The following is a 12,390-nucleotide window of genomic DNA, read 5'->3' as shown; positions in this document are numbered from 1 at the left end:
TACTTCCCACACTTGAGGCGTTTAGCTTTCCCCATCTCATCAATGTCATTAGTTCTTTTACTCCCCTCTGCAGAATTGTTGTTTCCTTCCGAAGCTTCTGTGACTGGTGGAGTGTCCAGAGGGAGAATTGATATTCCGTGTTTTTAACGCTTTTAAACTCGTTTTGGAGCAATTAAATGGTCGGTTTTAATTAATGTTTTGGTCTATTTGATGCGTTTTGGTGTTCTTAAGTGTAATATGCAGGTTACTAGATAGCTTGAAAGAAAAGAACGCATTCGGGATTTATTCAGAAGCAAGATGGACCGAACAATGGACCGAATGAAGTATTGATCGCACAGAGCCACAGATCGACCGATCCGGTCCATGTGGATCGACCGATCCACGGTTTCAGCCACAGATCGACCGATCCGGTCCATGTGGATCGACCGATCTCAGGCGCTACGGGCTCCACACGCACAAACGAGCTTTTCACTCCTTTTTACCCACTCCCCTCAAAAATTCACAGAAGAACTCGACCTTAGAGACTCAGAAAAGACCAGGGGCGACCAAGGAGGAGATTTAGAAGTTCTAGAGAGAAGATTTGAGTGTTTTGTACTTGTTTTGGTGTGTCTTGTGAAGATTTGTAAAGGAGTTCATCTCAAAACCATTTGGAGAAGATCTTCTGAACCTTTACTCTGTTTTAATACAATCTTATCATGTTTTCTTCATCAAAATCGTTTTGTTCTTGCTTAGTTATGTGTGAGTAGTCATCTAGTTGGGTTTAGGGGTTCTCATATGGGATTTCTTGATGTTTTGATCCATAAAACGTGTGTAGACTAAGGGATTACGTTTTGGTTCTTCATCTAATGGATTTCTTACTGCTTGAACTGAATTGATCACTTAGTTCATGATTTCAGATTGTTTGATGCACCGAAAGTGATTGTTTGAACTTCCGAAAATACTTTAGATGAGCAAAGTGTCCTTAACCCTCGGAAGTTGATGTTATTGCGCTTTGTGAACATATTGAACCTGTTCTTAATGCTTGTTTAGAAATTGAAACTCAGCGGAAGTTAGTGTGGAGATTTCTATAACATAGAGAATTAGCGCTACGGAAGTAGGTTAATTCTAATATCGTGTTTGAGTTCTAGACGGTTCTTAATATATCCCTGTGTCTTCCATTAATTGTATCTTGATTAAAAAGAAATCCCTGAGAATTCCCAATGCCCAACGTTTGTTTTAAAATAGTTTTCAAATCGTTTAAATCATCTTTTTACAGCTTGTTTATGTTTTGTGACACTAAGAAAATTAAATAAAAACCATCAAAAATATATCTTGATTCGCTGTAGCTATTAACTTGTCTGCAACTCTACGTGTGATCATCGGTCCCTGTGGATTCGATCCCGCATTACTACTGCGTACTTTACTGTGCACTTGCAGTTAGATAATCGGGTTAAAACTCGAGACATCAAGTTTTTGGCGCCGTTGCCGGGGACCATTTGGTCACCCTAGAGTTAATGATCAGTTTAAGACTATAGCATTTTTTTATTTTGTCTAATGTTTCTGTCTTTCTCTTTCTGTTTGTGTTTTCAGGTGAATGAGCGGATTTCATACTAGAAGCAAAGGATCATCGAATTTAATACCTTTGGAGTTAGAGCTCGGCCGCCTAGAGAGACAAGTGAAAAAGAAAAGACTTGAGTCCGCTGAAGAGGTTGAAATGGCTGAACACCAAGAAGACCAATTTCAGGACAACCCGCAAAATCCAATTCCTGTAAATGAACGAGAAGGCAACAATGCTGGTGATAATCAGCAGGCTGGTGTAGCTGCAAGACAACAGGCTGGAGACTATGGCATGCCTAGGATGACGCTTGCACATTATGATACACCAGATGCATTCTATGCCGATCGTTCTGGGATTCGCCCACCTCCCATTGAGAGAAGAGACTTTGAGATCAAGACTGGTCTCATTAATTTGGTGGAGAAAAATCCGTTTCATGGAAACCCGTCTGAGGACCCGATGTATCACTTGGAGCATTTTGAGCGAGTCTGTGACACCAGCAGACATAATGGAGTTCCTCAAGGCGCTTTGAAATGCAGGTTGTTCCCGTTTTCCTTAGCTGATAAAGCTATCAGATGGTTAAAGTCCATCCCTCCAGGATCTCTTACTACATGGGAAGAGACAAGAGCTGCTTTTCTACAGCATTTCTTCACCAAGTCAAGGTCCACATATCTGAGAAGCAGAATTGGAAGCTTTCAGCAACTTGATTCAGAAAGCTTTCATGAGGCTTGGGAGCGTTTCAAGGAGTACACACAGGACTGCCCTCACCATGGCTACACTGATGTGAGTTTGCTGAACATTTTCTATAATGGAGTTCATGAAGAGAGTCAAGATGCCATGGACACAGCAAGTAATGGTGATTTCATGACCAAGACTGTTGAAGAAGCTTACACCTTGTTGAACAACCTGTCATCCAGCAAAGCAAACCGCAAGTCAAGGTTTGATACCAGCCAGAAGGGTGTTGGTTATGAATCCAAGAAGATAGATGAGTTGAATGCCAAGATTGAGATGCTTCTCAAGAGAGATCAGAAATCTGTGAAATTTGTGGAGGAGCAAGGCTATCGTTCCTCACAAGAAGCTGTTGGTGATGATTCAAGTGATATGCAGGCTGATGTGAACTACATTGGTGGTCAAGGAAACTACAACAGAGGCTACAATCAGAACCTTGGGTGGAATCAAAATCAGCAAAATAATCTGTCTTACCGGAGCAACAATGTGGAGAATCCACAACATCAGTCCTACCCTCAGGCAGGAAACAGGCAGAACCAGAATCAGAACCAGAGTGTGTTCAACCAAGGATTTCAGAACAGAAATCAATATCAGGGGAACAACTCGGGCAACTCAGGATTTCAGCAAAGGCAGCAGTACAACAACTATCAGAATCAAGGAAATGCCTCTTCGTCACAGCCTTCTCAGGATAACGAAATTAAGAAGATGCTGCAAATGGTGCTAGAAGGTCAGAAGAATAGCACTGCAGAGATAAACACCAAGGTGGATAACATGTATGGAGAGCTTAATGGGAAGTTCGAAGCTTTGAACACCCATTTGAAAGTTTTGGAAAAGCAAGTTGCTCAAACCGCCTCCAGCAGCAGAACAGCACCTGGATTTCTACCAGGGAAGTCAGAGACGAATCCCAAGGAGTTTGTGAATGCTATAACACTTAGGAGTGGAAAAACGATTGAGGAATCGAAAGAGAAAGAGATCGACCGATCTCAAGAACAGATCGACCGATCCAAGGGGAAGGAGATCGACCGATCCGGTCCATCTGGATCGACCGATCCCGTGTCGACGAAACCAAATTCCTCCGAACCTGAAGAGGTGTATGTGGCGCCTCCTGCTTATGTTCCTAAGGCTCCATACCCATCCAGACCAAGGCAGAAGATCAAAGAACGTGAGTACGAGAAGCTAAAGAACCTTGTTGGGGAGTTACATGTGAGATTGCCATTCGTTGAAGCGGTGAAGATGGTACCTTCTCTTAAAAGGTACATGAAGGAGATTCTTACCGATAAGATGAGCCTAGAGCGGGGTGTGTTGATGCTCAATGAGGAGTGTAGCGCAGTTCTACAAAATGTCATGCCTAAAAAGCGTGAAGATCCCGGAGCATTTGTTCTACCATGCCGCATTGGATCACTTACTTTTGAGAAGAGTCTCTGCGATCTGGGTTCAGGAGTGAGCCTAATGCCTTTCTCTGTCTCTGAGAGGCTAGGCATGACGAACTACAAACCTACAAGGATCTCCTTGGTCCTTGCTGACCGATCAGTGCGAAGACCAGTCGGTGTACTAGAAAACATCCCTGTTGGTGTTGGAAAGGGATATGTGCTTACCGATTTTGTAGTTCTGGAGCTGGAAGAGGAACCTAAAGATCCTCTCATTTTGGGCAGACCATTTTTAGCTACTGCTGGAGCCATGATTGATGTACAGAATGGGCATATAGACTTACGTCTAGGAGACATGGCGATGAGATACAATGTGGAGAAGGTGCTGAAAAATCCGACTATTGATGGACAGACTTTCTGGGTTGATACATTGACTGAACTGGTGGAGGAAATGGATGAAGAGTTGCACACTGATGATCCTCTACAAGTCGCATTGACCCAAAGGGAGAGTGAGTTCGGGTTCATGAACCAAGAAGTGGTTGGATTTTCTGAGATTTTGGATTCAGCCTCACCGATTGAGAAGCATGTCGCCTATGTCAGCCTTGAAGACTCAGGCACCGATAAAACCGTCAAACCGTCATCCTCCCAACCAGATTGGAGTGAGGAGAATGCTCCAAAGGTGGAACTTAAAGCCCTCCCAGCTGGGCTGAGGTATGCATTCTTGGGACCGAATTCCACATATCCTGTTATTATTTGTGCTAACCTGAATAATGTGGAGACCGCTTTGCTTCTTTCAAAATTGCGAAAGTATAGAAAAGCATTGGGGTACTCTTTGGATGATATTACAGGTATTTCTCCAGATCTTTGCATGCACAAGATTCACTTGGAGGATGAGTCAAAGACGTCCATAGAGCACCAGCGAAGACTGAATCCCAAACTGATGGAAGTTGTGAAAAAGGAGATTCTAAAGCTGTTGAGTGCAGGGGTGATCTACCCAATTTCAGACAGCACTTGGGTGAGCCCGGTTCATGTGGTTCCTAAGAAGGGTGGCATCACTGTCATCACAAATGAGAAGGATGAGCTGATTCCTACCAGAACAGTCACAGGGCATAGGATGTGCATTGACTACAGGAAGCTAAACTCAGCCACAAGGAAGGACCACTTCCCACTTCCTTTCATTGACCAGATGCTGGAAAGACTAGCCAACCACCCCTACTACTGTTTTCTCGATGGCTACTCTGGGTTCTTTCAGATACCCATTCATCCAGACGACCAAGAGAAGACAACATTCACCTGCCCATACGGTACTTTTGCCTACAGGAGAATGCCTTTCGGATTGTGCAATGCTCCTGCCACTTTCCAGAGATGCATGATGTCGATCTTTACTGATCTTATTGAGGACATTATGGAGGTTTTTATGGACGATTTCTCAGTCTACGGTTCTTCATTTAGCGACTGCCTTGCTAATCTGTGCAAGGTGCTGGAAAGATGTGAGGAGAAGAACTTGGTGTTAAATTGGGAGAAGTGTCATTTCATGGTGAAAGATGGCATTGTTTTGGGTCACAGGATATCAGAGCAGGGTATCGAGGTTGACAAAGCAAAGATTGAAGTTATGACCAGCCTACAGCCTCCCAGGACAGTGAGGGATATTCGGAGTTTTCTGGGACATGCCGGTTTCTACAGGAGGTTTATCAAAGACTTCTCTATGATAGCGAGGCCACTCACCCGTCTGCTGTGCAAAGAAGCGAAGTTTGTTTTTGATGCTGACTGCCTCGCTGCGTTTCAGATTCTCAAGAAGTCTCTAGTCAGTGCTCCCATTGTGCAGCCACCAGATTGGGACTTGCCATTTGAAATAATGTGTGACGCAAGTGATTACGCGATTGGAGCTGTTTTGGGGCAGAGAAAAGACAAGAAACTCCATGTGATCTATTATGCCAGCCGAACGCTTGATGATGCTCAAATCAAGTATGCTACCACTGAGAAGGAGTTGCTGGCAGTAGTTTATGCTTTCGAGAAGTTCAGGTCCTATTTGGTGGGCTCGAAAGTAATTGTGCACACAGATCATGCAGCCTTGAAGTACCTGATGACGAAAAAAGATGCTAAACCGAGACTCTTAAGGTGGATCTTACTCCTACAGGAGTTTGATATTGAGATCAGAGACAAGAGAGGAGCAGAAAATGGAGTGGCAGATCATCTTTCCCGAATGAGAGTGGAAGCTGAAACACCACTGGATGATACATTACCCGAGGAGAATGTCTATGTGATCACCTTGCTGGAGGATGAGTATTTGGATCAGGCTGATTGCTGTGCCATGAGACAAATTCAGGATGATCTCCCATGGTTTGCAGACTTTGCAAACTACCTATGTGCTGGAATTGAACCACCGAACCTGAAGGGATATGAGAGGAAGAAGTTCATGAGAGATGTGAACCACTATTACTGGGATGATCCCTTCCTCTACAAGAGATGCTCAGATGGTTTATTCAGGAGATGCGTTCTGGAGAATGAGATGCAAGGGATTCTTTTCCACTGCCACAGCTCAGAATACGCAGGCCATTTTGCAACATTCAAGACGGTTTCTAAGGTCCTGCAGGCTGGTTACTGGTGGCCTACACTTTTCAGAGACGCCCATGAGTTTGTCTCAAAGTGTGATGCATGTCAGCGGAAGGGTAACATCAGTAAGAGAAATGAGATGCCCCAAAATTTCATCCTTGAAGTTGAAGTTTTTGATGTATGGGGAATTGATTTTATGGGCCCTTTCCCATCTTCTTATGGAAATGAGTACATCTTGGTTGCGGTTGATTATGTCTCCAAGTGGGTGGAAGCAGTAGCCAGCAAGACAAATGACTCTAGTGTTGTCAAGAAAATGTTCAAGACAGTCATTTTTCCAAGATTCGGAATCCCGAGAGTGGTTATTAGTGATGGAGGCTCTCACTTCATCAACAAGACGTTCGATAAACTGCTGAAGAAACATGGAGTAAAGCATAAGGTAGCTACACCTTATCATCCTCAGACAAGTGGGCAGGTTGAAATATCGAACCGAGAAATCAAGGGAATTTTGGAGAAGGCTGTAGGCAAAACAAGGAAAGACTGGGCTGTGAAGCTTGATGACGCCTTATGGGCGTATAGAACCGCCTACAAGACTCCCTTGGGCACCACTCCTTTTAATCTGGTCTATGGAAAGTCTTGTCACCTACCTGTGGAATTGGAGTACAGTGGTTTTTGGGCAACGAAGTTGATGAACTTCGACATTAAAACCGCTGCAGAAAGGAGGATGGTTCAGTTGAACGAGCTGGACGAGATTCGGTTGAACGCCTATGAGAACACCAAAATCTACAAGGAAAGAACTAAGGCGTGGCATGACAGAAAGATAATCCCGAGAGACTTCGCTGCTGGAGACAAAGTCCTTCTGTTCAACTCTAGACTCAAGCTATTTCCTGGAAAGCTTAAGTCTCGTTGGTCCGGACCTTTCACCATCACAGAGGTTAGACCTTATGGAGCTGTTGTCTTGGAAGACAATGGGAGGAAATTCACCGTCAATGGGCAGAGGCTAAAACCTTACTTCACAGATGCAAAACCCGAAGAAGGAACCAACATTCCTTTATCGGAACCCGATCTCGCCTAAGGACAACAAAATAGTCAGGCTCGCGACTTTAAACAAGCGCTGAGTGGGAGGCAACCCACATGGTTTGATTTTCTTTCTCTTTTGTGATTATGTTTTCTTGTGTGAATTGATTTTTGGTTGTGTTTTTAGATGATTTTCAGGCATGTATCACGATCAGGCAGAGATCGATCGATCCTAAAGAAACAGAACGGGCGATCCATGTAAGAGATCGGTCGATCCGACACGTATGGATCGGTCGATCTAAGGCGCTCACGACACCGCTGCTGGACCTGAGGCAGCGGAGGACTCTGACGATGATGGAGCCTTGGAGAGGCGCTCCAAGAGGCGCACTGACCGCAACGCCTGATCGGTAATCTCTCTTGGAATTATTTTCACACCGAGACGGTGTGAAGTAAGTCTGGGGGAGGATGCTACTTATGTACCATATTGCTTTTATCTCTTTTATTTTCTTAGTTTATCGGATTTGATTGTGTTTTAAAAAAAAAAAAAAAAAAAAAAACACTCTCTACGTATTTTTCTCAGACCCTGTGATGATTATTAGACTATTTCCTTGTGTGTTGTGCATTACATTTCATATTGACCATTTTTCAGGACTGTTAGCGCAGACAAACCGAGGAACCACTTGACCAAGCAACCTCTCCTTAAATCTTTTATCAAGTCTCGGTGAATTGTAATCGACTCAACTATTTTTGACCATTAATGAATTTAATTTCTTTTGACCAGGAATCAACATCAGGAAACGGTACACCATATACACATTCAGGATTTTCTTTACCACATTCTACCACTTTTTAATAATCCTGAATGGCCAGACTCATCAATAGTTTGGTACCACACCTACACCTTACCCTTTTATTTCTTCTCCATGCATTCTTACACACTGATCATATGTGCATACATGTGCAAAAACAATGGAGAGATTAGGGTAGACATGGTTCATCCGACTGCTTAGGTAGGATCGGAACATTTAGGTGGTTAGACACGGACCTGTGTGTCTAGAGGTGTAAATAGAAAAATTGGGTGTTGTAAGTGTGTGATTGCATCGCAGTGTATATATTCGATTTCGGTTTGTATAAGTTTTCGTTCTAAAAAAAAAAAAAAAAAAAAAAAAAAAAAAAAATGAAAAAAAAAAAAAAAAAAAAAAAAAAAAAAAAGAGTTCATGTTTATATCTCATTCAGTAGATTTGATTTAGACATTTTATTTTTATTTTGTGTACTAGAGATGATGCTTTGTTTTAATTTGGGGTTAGAGTTTGAGATTTGTTGGGTTTTGATCATTTGAGACTTGAGCAGTTCGAAAACATGGTTATCAATATACTCGGTCTCTCCAGCGATTTTGCATAATGTTTTGCATTTTTTTTTGATATCGCTGATACCCACAAACACTTGAGCCTCACCTAATTAAACACTAAAACAGCCTCCCAAACACCGAGCCCGTTATACCTGATGGAGATATCTTTGGTGGAAAGGTCACGCACTTTTTAATGAATGTAAAGAGTTGATTACTTGAAACTGAGACTTGCAGGTCTGAAATATGGAAAGGTTTGCGCGGTCTTGGTGGGGATTTGGAATGAATGCCTTGACAGTCTCTGATTTAAGTGGTTAGCGAAATCACAAGGTAAGGTCTACTGAGGGTTAGTGAGCTCCCAAATTTTAATCCTCTTTACTTGAGGACAAGCAAAGATTCAAGTCTGGGGGAGTTGATATTCCGTGTTTTTAACGGTTTTAAACTCGTTTTGGAGCAATTAAATGGTCGGTTTTAATTAATGTTTTGGTCTATTTGATGCGTTTTGGTGTTCTTAAGTGTAATATGCAGGTTACTAGATAGCTTGAAAGAAAAGAACGCATTCGGGATTTATTCAGAAGCAAGATGGACCGAACAATGGACCGAATGAAGTATTGATCGCACAGAGCCACAGATCGACCGATCCGGTCCATGTGGATCGACCGATCCACGGTTTCAGCCACAGATCGACCGATCCGGTCCATGTGGATCGACCGATCTCAGGCGCTACGGGCTCCACACGCACAAACGAGCTTTTCACTCCTTTTTACCCACTCCCCTCAATAATTCACAGAAGAACTCGACCTTGGAGACTCAGAAAAGACCAGGGGCGACCAAGGAGGAGATTTACAAGTTCTAGAGAGAAGATTTGAGTGTTTTGTACTTGTTTTGGTGTGATTTGTGAAGATTTGTAAAGGAGTTCATCTCAAAACCATTTGGAGAAGATCTTCTGAACCTTTACTCTGTTTTAATACAATCTTATCATGTTTTCTTCATCAAAATCGTTTTGTTCTTGCTTAGTTATGTGTGAGTAGTCATCTAGTTGGGTTTAGGGGTTCTCATAGGGGATTTCTTGATGTTTTGATCCATAAAACGTGTGTAGACTAAGGGATTACGTTTTGGTTCTTCATCTAATGGATTTCTTACTGCTTGAACTGAATTGATCACTTAGTTCATGATTTCAGATTGTTTGATGCACCGAAAGTGATTGTTTGAACTTCCGAAAATACTTTAGATGAGCAAAGTGTCCTTAACCCTCGGAAGTTGATGTTATTGCGCTTTGTGAACATATTGAACCTGTTCTTAATGCTTGTTTTGAAATTGAAACTCAGCGGAAGTTAGTGTGGAAATTTCTATAACATAGAGAATTAGCGCTACGGAAGTAGGTTAATTCTAATATCGTGTTTGAGTTCTAGACGGTTCTTAATATATCCCTGTGTCTTTCATTAATTGTATCTTGATTAAAAAGAAATCCCTGAGAATTCCCAATGCCCAACGTTTGTTTTAAAATAGTTTTCAAATCGTTTAAATCATCTTTTTACAGCTTGTTTATGTTTTGTGACACCTAAGAAAATTAGATAAAAATCATCAAAAATATATCTTGATTCGCTGTAGCTATTAACTTGTCTGCAACTCTACGTGTGATCATCGGTCCCTGTGGATTCGATCTCGCATTACTACTGCGTACTTTACTGTGCACTTGCAGTTAGATAATCGGGTTAAAACTCGAGACATCAAGAATCTTGGTCACAGTTAAAGATCGAGACTTCTCATCTAAGTTGTGCTTTGTAACTTTCACACAAAAGTTATGTTTCTGGCCGATGGTGCTGAGTAAAGCTTTCGGGACAGGCACCTCTTGGGTAACTCCTTGGTTTCCATTAGCCTGAATCAAGTTAACCAATATTCAATCGCAACTTGAGGACCAGCACTGAGAGTACCAATACTGAGAGTACCGAATGATGAGAGTTCAGAGTTCCATGAGAACGACACCGTCACGGCATGATCAGAAACCCGATACACCGACTTGTTGCTTGATCCGTAGAAATTGTTGAGTTTGTAAACCGATCCAGGCTTCATTTTAGGCAAATATCTCTCAATACGTCCTGGCGAAATGAAGCCTTGGATAACAGTTCCCTGCGAAAAATATACAAACAATCAAATCGTTGTTTTTAATTTTCTAGAGATATATAAAATTTGAAAAGAAACAAACGTTACTAAGCGTCTAAATATAAGTGAGATCTTATTCTACTAAATATAAGTGAGACCTAAATGACGATCTAAATAACAACGAATCAAAAAAAATGATGGTCGGTGAAATCAAGTACCTGTTCGTCGATTAGAAGCATCTCAATGCCAATAAGCGTCTTCTTTAGAGGGTTCCAAGCCTCCCAGAAATGAATCAAGCAGAAACGAAGCTGGGTTTCGTGTGGACCCGGTGAGACATCTTGGAAGAACATGACGTTATCATCAGAATCGGAGGTGATAGGGGATTTTCCATTCGGTTTCGTCGCCATGGATTGAGGTTAGAGAAGTTCTAGGGTTAGATTTGCATGCGGGAGAGAAAATGAGTATATAAAGTAGCAGAGAAAGAGTAAAGGGAAACGAATCCATTAAGAAGAAATTGATGGATCGAGATGTAGTGGAGAATTGATTGTGGAGATGTAGACCGAGAGAACTGAAACGATGGAGAGAAACGGTGAAGACGAAGAGTTAGAAGAGTAGATCCTCTTGAGAGGCGGAGACCCTCGTGTTCACCGTCGAGGTTTGTTTTTTTTTTAATTGAACCGATAGATTGTGTCGGAAGCCCAGTGTTTACGACGAAGCAAGGAAGCAAATTGAGGCCCATACGAAATCAAGAGTTGAGTTTTGTACATCCAACATGGATTAATGAAATGTTTTGATTGGTCAAATATAATTGTCGACGTGGAGATCCTATAATCCCTTTATAATTGCCTTTTAGTATAGGATAGATTTTTTGTTTTAAATTAATTTCTAACGGAAATGTTGAAGAACACTTTCATTACTACCTGATTTAAGTATGATAACTATTTGACTACATTGTGTAAATGTAAATAATGCACAATTTTTCTATCTCAACAAAAAGATATAAGTGGATAGTTATTCTAATTCTAAAAATCTAAAACCAAAAATTTAAACCAAAACCTAGTTCAAACAATCAATACCTCCGTTTCATATCTGCAGCTTATTAGGGATATTAATGTATGTGGACAATTTCTTATCCCGGCAAGTTAGGTGTAAACAAAATCTAAATCTAAAAAATTTAATCTTTCTATTAATTGTGTATAGATCAGACTTTTTGAAATGTGTGTATCGTTCTTCCAGTGACTTGTGAATTAATGCTTTAAAACATACTAAAAGATGATATCCCTCACTCTCTTTTCTATTCTTGATGGATCAATGCCGATCCGGCATATGACAGCCTGCAAATATTCATTTAGACAATTAAATCGTATATAATAAAAATGGGTTCAAAACTAGCTATATGTGTGTATATATATATCAAAATAACGTGACACATGCATGTGCGTTTATGCGTGGATGTGTTCATACAGACCTGGGCTATGATTGTACTCGCGGTTCTATCATTCAAGTTCTGGAGACTAGCAGTCATAACCTGAGCTCCTTCTTCTTCAAAAACTCTCATAAGCTCGTGTAACATTAATCTTTTCATGTTAACATCGATAATAAGGTTCATCTCTATGATCGAATCGCGTGAATGAATACTGAGTTTTGGCAAAAGAGACGAAGATCCTTCTGAGCGCTTCCCGGGTACTTCTCCTCCTAACAATGATTTTTTCTTCTCCTTCAAATACTTTACATTCTCTTTCAT

The 12,390-nt window shown here is 41.4% G+C and overlaps 1 protein-coding gene and 1 non-coding gene across 2 annotated transcripts; both read right to left on the bottom strand.

Annotated features, from left to right (window-relative positions):
• Positions 1 to 2,203: 2,203 nt before the first annotated feature.
• LOC125592144 lies at positions 2,204 to 2,310 on the bottom strand. The gene has a single exon (XR_007327993.1). It is a non-coding gene; the product is annotated as a small nucleolar RNA R71 (small nucleolar RNA).
• A 9,601-nt stretch (positions 2,311 to 11,911) lies between these two features.
• On the bottom strand, positions 11,912 to 12,390 carry LOC106419920 (transcription factor bHLH167-like). The gene is made up of 2 exons (XM_013860763.3): positions 12,115 to 12,390; positions 11,912 to 11,980 (listed from the first exon to the last, which is right to left on the bottom strand). The coding sequence occupies exons 1-2, from the start codon at positions 12,388 to 12,390 to the stop codon at positions 11,912 to 11,914; spliced, it is 345 nt and encodes a 114-aa protein (XP_013716217.2).

Source organism: Brassica napus, chromosome C8 (assembly GCF_020379485.1).
Source record: "Brassica napus cultivar Da-Ae chromosome C8, Da-Ae, whole genome shotgun sequence".
Classification (NCBI taxonomy): Eukaryota; Viridiplantae; Streptophyta; class Magnoliopsida; order Brassicales; family Brassicaceae; genus Brassica; species Brassica napus.
Note: the sequence above shows the minus strand (reverse complement) of the source record. Positions and strands in the feature narration are given on the sequence as shown.